The sequence below is a fragment of the Copidosoma floridanum genome, unplaced genomic scaffold (genome assembly GCF_036245765.1).
Source record: "Copidosoma floridanum isolate Cflo_tuat_1 unplaced genomic scaffold, Cflo_Japanese_pri ptg000004l, whole genome shotgun sequence".
NCBI lineage: Eukaryota > Metazoa > Arthropoda > Insecta > Hymenoptera > Encyrtidae > Copidosoma > Copidosoma floridanum.
The window spans coordinates 14805151-14817890 of NW_028321881.1; the positions used below are offsets into that span (position 1 = coordinate 14805151).

At 32.0% G+C, this 12740-nt stretch overlaps 1 protein-coding gene across 6 annotated transcripts in view; it reads left to right on the forward strand.

Annotated features, from left to right (window-relative positions):
- The window catches only part of BORCS6 (BLOC-1 related complex subunit 6), a 441611-nt gene that overhangs the window by 220317 nt on the left and 208554 nt on the right, over positions 1–12740 (forward strand). For 3 of the 6 annotated variants that reach the window (XR_016293438.1, XR_016293439.1, XM_089597756.1), the window contains one exon: positions 6748–7259. Coding sequence is in view for 2 of the 6 variants with exons in the window: in XM_089597756.1 (XP_089453882.1) it covers positions 6969–7259 (291 nt within the window). In the remaining 4 variants the exon portion in view is untranslated. Of the gene's footprint in view, positions 1–6747; positions 7260–12740 lie in introns of those variants that run through there. The other 3 variants (XR_016293437.1, XM_089597765.1, XR_016293440.1) reach the window with 2 other exon arrangements.

Sequence of the window (12740 nt, forward strand, 5' to 3'; positions counted from 1 at the left end):
TCAAAATTATGTAGTTTTGACGATGCCTACGACCAAAATAGGGAGTTTTTAATTTTTTTATGGCATGAGATCTTGCCATTTTTACTCATTTAAGAGAACCAAAAAGAGTTGTGTCAAAGACTCTAAAGATGTCGAAGCTGCGAGATTAAAATCTTCGATGGCTCAAGCAGGCACTCAAAGTTACCACAAACAATTTACAGCCCTCGCTCTTGGTGCTTTTATTCTTAAATTTTAGATACTTCTCTTTCATTTCGTATGGTGACACTTAACATTCAATTCTTTGACTATTTTATCTTGTTGTGATTCTTTAATAGTACAAATAAAATATAAGCATTAATCGCAAATCTATTGTGCATGATAACGTCTCGAAATCTAATTACTCATAAGTCTTGATCATTTTTTTGATTGAAGCGAAATAAAATAGTGTTTGTTTTGTGACAATTATTATTTCGCTTTTGTTGTCCTCGTTTATATAATGATCTTGGATAAACATATGGCTCACGTGTTTTTATTTCTTATTAAATGTCAAATGGCATGCAGAAACGAAATATTCTTTTTCTCTTTTCTTCAGAAAGTATAAATTTACCAAAATTTTATTTTGCTTTACAAAAGTACATATCTCTGTTAGCATTAGTGGTAAATGAATGCCTTTGAAAATAAGTACTTTTTTACATCCATTATACTTACTGACTGGTTCAGTACTTTTTCCATCTGAGATAAACTGTTTTGAACAGTAACAAAAACTCTATTATTTTAAATATTATTAGACTAGTGGTATATTAGAACTCTTACGAATCAAAGTGTACTTATTTTTATGCATACAGTTAGATTTAATTTTGAATGGAGGAACTACCCTGATTCCGTTCTCAAAATTCTTCGATATCTGAACTAATTCATTAAATAGTTGTCTTGGTTGATTTTTAATGTTAAAGCATATGATTCCTTGTTCTACCTTTTTATGCTTGATTTCATTACAAAGTTCTGTAAGAACAGTGGTGAGTTTCATGGTAAGACCAACAAATATTTTATTTGCTCTCCTAAGATTGAGATCGAGAGTCCATAAAGAAGGTTTTGATGTCTAGATGAACACTTGTGATCACTTTTGTATTAATGCAGTTATTAATGCGAAATTAATTACACTGGCATTCGAAAAATCAAATGTCTTAAAATAATGGTTAGCAGCTGTCATTCTATTATCTTTATGTATTAAATATGTATACGATGTAAAAAAACTGGACCTAGTTGAAGTATGTGATTTGAGCTACAATGTACAATACGTGGCACTAAGCATTACTTTTGCTTAAATCTCCACACTTTTTTCTCGATCCCTCCACAACTTTCCATAAGTTGAGGCGCAAAACCATTCTTAGTAAAAGCTCCTATCTTCCCTCTTGACAGTCCAATCACTGCACAGTGGAACCAAATACAAAAAAAAACTGGCCAAACCAAAAAAAAAATTACTAGATAGAGTTTTTTTTTCTTCGGGTTGGCTCTAGGATACTTCTAAAAGTAAGGAATCAGTCACGGAGAGTTAGATTTACTTCTACAGACTTACGAATTTTTGGTTGTTACTTGACTTGATTTCATTCGTTTGTTGTTAAACATTAATATTTTGTGTGAAAAGGTTTACGTATTCAAAGCCGTATAGAAAATTGAGTAATCAAGTAATTGTAGATGGCTCGAATAAAATCATCTTTAGACGATGTATAAAGTGTCAATTTATTATTTTATTTTGATCAAGCAAGTACATAATACGTAGTGAGCATCTTCTATATGTAATTTTCATGAACTAATTGTAAGATGGAAAAAATGCTGTGTAATTTAGAGAGAAAGTAATATTTCGCCGCTCTATGCTCCTGCAAAAGTTGCTGAGCGTCGTTAGTAAAGATATAATCTATAACTTTAAAACAAAATTCGTTGCCTTGAATTATTCCTCCGTATTTTAAATAGTTTTTTCAAAAAAAGTCATATCATTAAGTGAATAACTGCATCAATAATTAATTACAAAAGTCCTTCATAGCATCATTACATTTTAATTAAACCTAAAAAAATGCAAAAACGTGTCTACCAGTGTGTGTGTGGTATGTATTTACATACATTAATGTACAGTGAGCAGTTATTGCGCAGTACTCTCAAAATCGGTAATCCAATATCCGTAAAACTTAAAGATACAAAAAAAAACTTTTTCGATGTTGTTAAACACAATTTGCATAGAGATAAAGCGTATTTGATTGTTGAAAATTTATTGTACAGTAAACTGTAGTCATTGTACGTTTTATCAGACAACCATAAAAATACTTACGAATATAGATAACAGCAGTACATAACTACATTGTATGATTTAGAAAGATTACTTATAAAATCTTTATATATGTTATTGAGAAGTAAGGTATCTTCTTTCTTATTAATTGTGTGTTACGTAAAGTGTATGTATAGCATTTCAGATATTAATCTTTTTTGTCTATAAGGTTCACGGTCTAGAATCTTTGTTTGAGAAAAATTAAAATTATGGTTGAATTTTTTTATGTGTAAAGCGACAACAAGTTCCTCTTTCTTGGTACTTTTATGTTCATTCAGGCGTTTTTTCAATGCTCTCTTTGTTTCACCTACATATGATGCAGAGCAAGAATCACATGCAAAATGATACACAACATTGGTTTGATCGAGCTTATCAATCTTATCTTTCCCAAAAATGATAACACTATCCAATTTATTTTAAATAATAGGGTAAATTTGTACATTTAATTTTTTCAAAATTTTTGAACAGAATTTAAAGAATAATGGGTTATATGGAATAGAAATTTTTATTTTATCACGTAGATTGTCATTTAGTAGGTTGTTATTATCATTATTAGTATTTTTTATTTGGTGAAGTCTTTTCTTGATATATTTTTGTATGAAAAGCTCAGTATAATCATTACCACGGAAAATTCTTTTTGCCATGAGAATATTCTTCCTGTGGTAAAATTTATCAGACCAAAGAATAACTCGATCAACCAAACTGTATACTGCATTGACTTTTAAAGATCGAGAGTGGTTAGAATTGAAATTAATTAATCTATTCGATAAAATTGGCTTGACGTACCAATTCGTGATTATTTTTAAGTTTTTATGTGTAATTGTTATGTCTAAGAAATTTAAACAATTTTTTTTCTCTACTTCGCAGGTGAACTTTAAGTGATTGTCCTGTTAGTTAAAAATCTGTAAAAATAATTGTGCCTGATCTTTATGTACACATATAAGAGTGTCGTCGACGCATCTTTTATATATGAAGGGAACGCAATTATGATTTTCTTTTAAGACGCGTAGGGCTTCCGTTTTAAGATCTTCTAAAACTAAGTCAGCGAATAGTGGAGAGACAGGAGAGCCCATAGGGCTACCAAAAATCTGTTTATAAAATTTTTTATGAAAGGTGAAGTAAACATTATTGAACAAAAATTTTGTGCATTCTATAGTTTTATGATAAGGAATTTTTGATAATCTGTGGATTTGCATGTATCTTTTTTCCAAACTATTTATGACTGATTCTAACAAAATATTGGTAAATAGAGAAATAACATCCAAAGAAATAAAAATATGATTTTCCGGTATTTTAAGATTTTTAATTTGTTTTATAAGTTCAACGCTATTGTTCAAATGTGAAGAAGGTTTTTCAAATACTTTAGAAAGAGAATTATAGAGAATTGAGGTGAGTGTGTGTGTAGGAGAAGTAATTGATGAAAAAATTGGTCTTAATGAAAGGGAAGGTTTATGTATTTTTGGCAACCCATAACATCAAGATAAATTTGTATTGGTTTGCGTTAATTGATTGTTATGATTTTCAAAATTTAAAAATTCGTTGTCGTTCAGTTTTGTTAAAATTTTGTGGACATCTGATTGTAAATTCTGTAATGGATTCTTATTGATCTTTATGTAAGTAGTGTTGTCATTTAACATCAATTCCATGTTCTGCACATATACGTTTCTGTCAAGGCAAACAGTCACATTTCCTTTATCTGAACGAGTAAACAAAATATTTTTGTTCTCTCTAAGGAACGCTTTTGTACATTTTAAATTGAAAGTATTTGAATGTTCAACGTTGTCAAAATTTAATTTTTTTTTATTACACATTTTCATGGCTTGTGTGATTTTTGTTCTTATTTTACATTTTAATTCACTATTGAGATCGTTGATTTTCCGCAAGCTATATTCTACATTCCTAATTGTTTGAATAATTTTACTATTTGACAAAGATTGTGTTTTTAACGCAAATTTTGGTCCTTAAACTACGCAATTTTTTACGTTTTCCGGTACATCAAGATCTGTTAGATTTCGGAATATTTTTTCTTTTTTGTTGTTAGTATTGTAGGGGTTCTGGTTACATATTTTTTGTATAGATAAAAATTTTCTATTATATGTACGATTAAGTTTCTGTCTTTTATTTCTATTGTTAATATATATACTACTTATGAAACTTTGTACTAATAAATTGTTAGGATGCAGATCATTTATTATTTGTCTAATAGTAAAAGTATTTCTCTTAAGAACGGACACATATGCATAACAACCGTCAATCTCAATATTGAGCAAACTGCAGGTAAAAGAGTAAATTCGTTTTGAAAGAAAGTCTTCGATGACTTGTTGTTAAAGAAAAAATTATTAAAGTACCTTCTCAGATTTTCTATGTGTTGAGGCAAATAGTTGTGTGTCCTACATTTTCTCAGAAAGGACAATTGGCCCATACAATGAGTCAAGTTGCTGTGTAGTTTTTGCAAGGTCTTCAGCTTTTTAGCTAACGATGATCCATAAAGGTGTTCCACTCGTGTGAAGAATCCTTCCTGGAGTTGACCCCTTTCTGATCTGGGGGCGGATTTCATTACGGTGTTTGTTGAACGTGCTGTTCTGCTCCCAATTATTTCCATGATTTCTTGAGGTTTAGTGCATAAGCACACGATCAGTAAGAGCTAATTTAGGAGTGAGAATAAAAACTCCAAAGTCAGGTGTTAGTTTGAGCAACGTTTCGTTGGTCTTAACGCCAACTTCATCAGGCTTACTTTATTAACAGAAAAAACACAACAAATTTCATAAATTACATTGCAGGGCCAATGTTTACAAATATCTGCATTATTGCAAAATTGATTATAAGTAAGTAGTCACGAATAAAATAGTAATATAAATAATTTTAAAATTGAACAATTACTCACGTCTATATCGTTAAGACGATCGTTACAGACTGTTGGTCGCCTCGAACGAATAACATAAGTGTCAAACATGTATGTATTTACGCATATACATATAAACAGTAAATGTACGCTTCTTACGAATATAGATAACAACAGTACATAACTACATTGTATGATTTAGAAAGATTACTTATAAAATCTTTATATATGTTATTGAGAAGTAAGGTATCTTCTTTCTCATTAATTGTGTGTTTAGTAAAGTGAATGTATAGCATTTTAGATATCAATTTTTTTTTGTTTATTAGGTTCACGATCTAGAATCTTTGTTTGAGAAAAATTAAAATTATGGTTGAATTTTTTCGTGTGTGAAGTGACAACAAGTTCATCTTTCTTGGTACTGTTATGTTCATTCGTTTTGATTTTGTATGAGAAATAACATCCAAAGAAATAAAAATATGATTTTCCGGTATTTTAAGATTTTTAATTTGTTTTATAAGTTTAACGCTATTATTCAAATGTAAAGAAGGTTTCAAACCAATGTTGTGTATCATTTTGCATGTGATTTTTGCTCTGCATCATATGTAGGTGAAACAAAGAGAGCATTGAAAAAACGCCTGAATGAACATAAAAGTACCAAGAAAGATAATTTTGTTTTCGCTTCACACGCGAAAAAATTCAACCATAATTTTAATTTTTCTCAAACAAAGATTCTAGATCGTGAACCTAATAAACAAAAAAGATTAATATCTAAAATGCTATACATTCACTTTACTAAACACACAATTAATAAGAAAGAAGATACCTTACTTCTTAATAACATATATAAAGATTTTATAAGTAATCTTTCTAAATCATACAATGTAGTTATGTACTGCTGTTATCTATATTCGTAAGAAGCGTACATTTACTGTTTATATGTATATGCGTAAATACATACATGTTTGACACTTATATTATTGGTTCGAGGCGACCAACAGTCTGTAACGATCGTCTTAACGATATAGACGTGAGTAATTGTTTAATTTTAAAATTATTTATATTACTATTTTATTCATGACTTCTTACTTATAATTAATTTTGCATTAATGTAGATATTTGTAAACATTGGCCCTGCAATGTAATTTATAAAATTTGTTGTGTTTTTTCTGTTAATAAAGTGAGCCTGATGAAGTTGGCGTTAAGACCAACGAAACGATGCTCAAACTAACACCTGACTTTAGGGTTTTTATTCTCACTCCTAAATTAGCTCTTACTGATCGTGTGCTTATAAACTGAACCTCAAGAAATCATGAAAATTGTATTGCATTTTATGGTGTATGTATCAAATTACATTTCCTAAATTTTACTTACTGATGTCAAATAAAAAAGTTTTTATGCACTTTGAATTAGATAAACTTAACCGTTGCAATTATAGTACATTATTTTTGTCAGCAATATGGAACTTTTTGATTTATCTTAAGCTTTTTGTAGTTTTAGGAAATTATTGGTTATTAGTTATTTATATTTTATGAATTATTAAAAATTTTTAGGCTTGATAATAAGCAAAAAATTGTGAATAATTAAAAAAAACTTTTTGCAATTTCAGGCAACTACCACTACTACATGATTGGAACTTTTGAAAGGAAGATTTCATCACACATTTAGGGCTCATAATAATCAGTAATCAGCATTGATCAAAGTATTTTTTATTGATTAACATTTAGTACTAAGAAACAGGGAATCAATGTTACTTGATTAACAAGGTTAACGTTGAATTAGTTAGTATGAAGAAATAATTATGACTTTTATTCTGTTTTGAAAAGGATCATGAGTTCGTTACAGTCTGAGAGTACAGCTGTTAATCAAAGGAATTTAGTATTATTCGTTATTGAGGATTTTGAGAGCCAACTGAAGTTGTCCAGCTCATCACAACATAAAAATGAATTTGAAGAGTACAATAAAAATAACCGTGCAACATCTCATCTCTACGAGCAAGCTCCTTACTCTAAATTATTTACAATGAACCAAAATATTTTAAATGAAATAGAAAACGAAACTAGGAGGATAGCTACTTCTGTAGATTCGATAACTGAAAATTTATCTGCTATTCTTCACAGTGTAAGTAAATATGAATTGTGCAAAAACTTCTGAGAATTGAAAACAAAATTTTAATTTGAAATAATCGTTAATGTTTTAGTAACTACCTATGTAGTTGTATCATATTTAAACATAAAATTCTCTTTTTATGTTAGAACAAATATTTGTATAATGCTTTGATACAATTTTTGTTTGAGTAAAACATAATTGTTGCTCTTATAACTGTAATCCTAAATTATTTTTTTATATGCTTCTAAAAATCTCAGCACATTCGTTTAAGTATTCTTTGACGATAATGATTTTTGTACCTACCTCTTTAGTTTAAAGTTAAGTCAAAGCTTAGTAAAAATATGAATAATGTTTTTCTAAATTTTTTCATTTAAAAAATACTTACTCCAGGCACTTTATAGTATGCTTGCAAAACTATTTAGATTTTTTATGGCCTTGATCTATGTCATACGTAATAGTCTATAAAGTATTCAAAGTACTAAGAATTTTTGAGTTGAATGCCAAAGTAAGACGGAAGTCAGTGACAACATTCTGTTGTTGTGCAATTTTTGGTCACAATAATTTTATTTTTCTAATAAACTTGTGAAATGTATTTTGCAGTAAATATGTCAGCCCAAATAAAAGAAGTATAAGATTCAATTCTTAGAAAACGTAGTACAGTATTGTACTAGATTTGCAGTACATAAATTTGTGATAACAGTCTTAATAGTGAGTGTAAAAAAACGCTAGACATTTCGAACCTAAATAATGTAAAACTCTGAGTCTCAAGCAATATCTGGAAGTAGCATGGTGGTGCTTTCTTCAGTACTTATCTGAGATCACCAGATTTTTCATATTTGTTTAGTGCTGTACCCTACAGCGCGTAAAATGCAGCTCATGTTACGTTTCATTTTAAAAAAATTTAATTATGCATGATTTCTTCTAAAATCTTCTGGATTAATTTAAAGATGCATGAAAACAATTGCTAATTTTTTTGCGATGAAATATGTTTGAATACTTAAGATGTTTAAATGGTATGATGATATGTGTAAATGCTTAAAACTTTCGATAAGGAAAACAGTGATTTTCATGTTCTTCAGATTTGTTGATAGAACTTGATTTCTCTATCATCATCTGACTTAAGTTACACACTTCTTTTCAGACTATTAGCAGAGTATACTATCAGAAAAATCGGTTATTTTAATCCAAATAATCTGCATTAGTAGCAGCTTAGGATGTTCATCGGCTCTTTTCTGCATGTTAGCAGTAAAAAATAAGGTTCAAAGATGAGAAACAAAAGTAGAAGAGCGTCAATGTTATGGAATACATACTAAACTATAACTTTTTCTTTCTCTTAGTTATTTTTCTTAGGTAAATAACCATATCTTGGTTTGTCAGATTTTCTGATAATCAACATGCTATCACCGTCTGCAGTGTAATGACAGAGTCTTGTTTTTTGAATTGTTAAACATGACTTAGAGGCGTCTTATAAGAGAGTGATCTTAATTTCTAGCAATTTTTTAACGAAGATCACAATGAGGCACTCAAAGAGACTGTGTTGGCAAAGCTGATTAAGGTGTTGGATATCACAAAAAAGAAGAGTGTACCAAAAAAGGGAAAGGTGGCCTTAATGACTGAAGATAACTTGTAAAGGTATTTTTATCTTGTTGTGTGCTTTGATGATAACATTATTAATAGAGGAATGATAGTGATACAATAGTAAGATGGAATTCCAAATTTGATTTATGATTCATAAAAAGCGTGTGTTCTACAATTTTTAGAATCGAAGAGCTGGCACGTGATTGTTACCTCGTAGAGTAAGGCTGGCATTGAGGCAAAGGAAGCACGCATAGCTTAAGTAACTCGTTGCTGCTGAGAAGGCTGTCTCAAAGCAAAGCGGGAAGTGCGCGTTTTAAACATGACTTGCTTTCATCTGGGCTAGGCGCTCGTAATTTTTATGCCTGTTTGGTAGTTTTAGGCATGCATGAAGTGGCTAATTTAGGTATTCCCTGCGTTTAGAAGTATTAACAATAAAGAAATTTAATGGTTCCAGACTCCATAGAATGTTCAGATGCATATTAATATAGTAGGTGAGATTTATTCTATGTGAGATTTTTCTGAATAAGCTGTAGCAGGCTTGTTACTACGTATACACTGTTGTTTTTTTCCAACAATTGTTTTTTTTTTTTTTTTCATTACTTTCCTTTCCTCAAAATTAATATACGGTTTAAATATTATTTAGTTAGTTTTTTTGTCTTTACACTATTGCCATGGAGAAATTATTGAAGAAACACGTTTTTTTTATAGCATAAAAAACTTTTTTAACAACTCTACCACAAAAGTAGATGTTCAGAGACGAATCTTCAAATGTTTCAAAACCCGTTTAGATATGCTCGAAAATTATTTGTCTCAGTTTTTGAATTGCATGGAGAGTAGACAAGGTTAGCTTATTGGAACAGGATTATTTTAAATTGGATCATTTTTCAGTGGTAGAGGATAATTTTACCTAGGTGAAATCCGTTGTTTCTTAACTAGTTGAAGATTTGTTGTCTGTCCCTCGGCCCGCTAATGATCCTCCGTATTCTGCTGCAGTAATTGATCAAGTATACCTTCTTGTGCTCTTGTTTAATATATTTTGCGGTAATCATAAAGAGACAAAATCCTTCAAATAACGCTTCTCTTTGCTCGTCTTACTAACATATAAAGCAAAGTCGCTAAAACCGTTGTAATCGCTAACTGCGAAGACTACTGAACCGATTTTGCTGAAATTTTGCATACCGATTCTTGACACTTCCTAGATGGTTTTAGTATGGTTTTTATCTTGAAAAATTTAATAACAATAGCAATAAATAAGCTCAAAGTTTTGCAAAAATAGGCCAGCTTTTCACTTTAGTTCAGTAGGATCCGCTGGGTGGCATCGACATAAAATTGAAGCTACCTGCAACAGAATGAAATAAGTGTAGTTATAATAGGCCGAAGCGTTGCAAATTTTTCTGCAATCGTTGTCTGGCAGTTCATCGAGCTGCATTGACAATATAGCTGGAGTCGTGCAGCTTCATATCCCGAATACCGATGACGCTCTTCTCCAAAGAGGAAGTGATCTTGGTCTTCACTTTAACCTGGAACCTTCAGAATTGATGAGTGCCACTAATGAAAAAGTAATTTTAACCGATAACGTCTGCGGCAGAATACCAGGTGACATGTCTAGCCAGATCACATCCTGCTCTGACACTTGAGAGTTATGTGGCCGTACCACAATCTGGCCTGGTGCCGTCAGAGAGTTATTTACAACAAATATAAGCCAAGGAAGGCAGCCCTAAAGAGTATGGGCAGACACAACTGCCAACTTCTTAGTGGTCGTTCCAACGGCATACCTACAGAGAAGGTATTCTCCAGGCCCACCTTCCCGACTAACGATAAGTGGTGGTTATTCGGGCAACGACCTGAAGACGAGATATATTTTGATCAGCGGCTTATCTCCCTCATGTACGGTCTCCGTACACAGAGACTTTGAGGGTAAGAGTCAAGCTACCCACAGCTGGCTCTCCATCATCAAGCATAATAATAAGGAATAACTAGAAATTTCACCACTGGCCTTTTTCAGGGCCAATAAAAGTATTTACGTTCATTACTAAACCTTGAATCTCATCAGTTGTTTTAAGGGCCCCCTAAGTGTTAACTACCGTGCCAAAAAATACATTCTTACTACCATTTCCGAAAACATTATTCGTTGACTAAAAGACTACTTAAAGCCGGCCACTATGAAACCAAGTTAGTCATTCACTGGACGTTGTCACAAGGGGAGTTATTCGTCGCAAGGCTGGGAACCCCGGTGACCGACGACCCTATATTACCCTCTCGACTCTAAGCATTCAACCAGGTATCACCGATCCTCTCCAAGGTCTGCGCTGGGCGTACCTTACAGCTATGAAGGAAAAAAAAGGTGCTTTAGACACCAACGACTTCGACGCAGGAAAGAGCACTGCAACTAGCCCCAATGCTTCGGACTTTGTAATTTTTCTTTCGATCAGTCTAGGGCTTTAATAGCAGGCCAGAGAGAATCACCCTGAAGTATCCAGGCAGTCACAATTGCTGTAAACTTTAGTCAAGAAAGAGTTTACTTAAAAAACTCACCGGTCTTTTTTAGGGCAATCAGACGTTGAACTACCTTGCCAACAAGAGTTTAATTCTGGAATCGATTTTATAGCGTCATGGAAGTCATCAGTGTCTTTTAAGGGTTTATGTAGTACTGTTGAGTTTAAGTTCACTTCTACTTGATAGATATATTGTATTTGAGTGATAATCTTATGTTCACTGGTTAAGGTTAATCCGTAAGTTTTTCCCGTACATCCATCATTCATTTGTAGAAGACCTATACCTTTTACTCTATCTTGTTGATCCATTTTATAAGAACAGATAATGTTCGATTGTTCTTCATTGGGTGTTGAGAATAACCATGAACTATCAGCTGGCAAATGAATCCATTGGCTTTCGGTTTTCGGCGTAAACATAATTTCACAGTATTTAAATATTTCTGGTCCAGGTCGTAATAACATAAGAATTTCACGTTCGTTCATAGAATAGGGCTCCTTCAGCGGTTCCATGGCCGAGCATATATAACCATATACCGTCTTATCGCATTGGTTAAATGTAACTTCGTTTAGTCGTAAATATAAATTATGGTATGCTGCTACTGCTAAGTAAGGATACGACGGTTTTATGTAGGCAGATCCATTTAATCCAGATTGGGGTATCATTACTGGATGTAGTCTATAAAGATTGTATGGGGTTCGATCTACGAGTGGCAAATGTAATATTACCATGGTTCTATTTTCTTGACGTACAACATCTAATTTGCTTAGGGTACTTATTTCGCCAGCATAAAGGTTTTATATTGGTGCTACAAATTCTAAATTTCCCGCACGGTTCTTTACATCCCGGGCTACCGTTCCAAATATATTTGAAGAAAATAGCTTTGGATGTGCTTGACCTCTTTGTAAATCATGCAAGATGTCAATCAGATCTTCATGGGAAAGAATAATGTGATCTAGGGTAGCCTCAGTTCTTCTAAGGTATGCTGACAAATGAATCAGATATCTGTCAAGAGTAAAATCCTGTCCTGAAGTCAATATTTCAGCAACTTGTTTTAAAATATGCTCATGGCGTTTCGTGGTATTGTCTAGTTCTTTGAATGCTGCTGCAAAAATATGGCTATTTTGTTCGTACAATTTAATATATTCTTTTTGATTGGTATCCAAATTGTTGATGTTCGTGTTTATAACGTTAATATCGTCTTCTGTGACTAAGCCGTAACGTCCTTTAGCAATGCTCCCAATAATTCCAAAAGGTGTCAGTCTTTTTGCTCGTATGCTGGGGGGTGGAATAATGTTATCTCCTGCATGGATTCCCACAGTATTTATTATGTTCAATAGTGTTGCTTTGAGGTTTGTCAATCGCTTTATTTTTAAATTTAAGAGGTCCATTTCCATATAGCGAGTGCAATTAGAATAACCA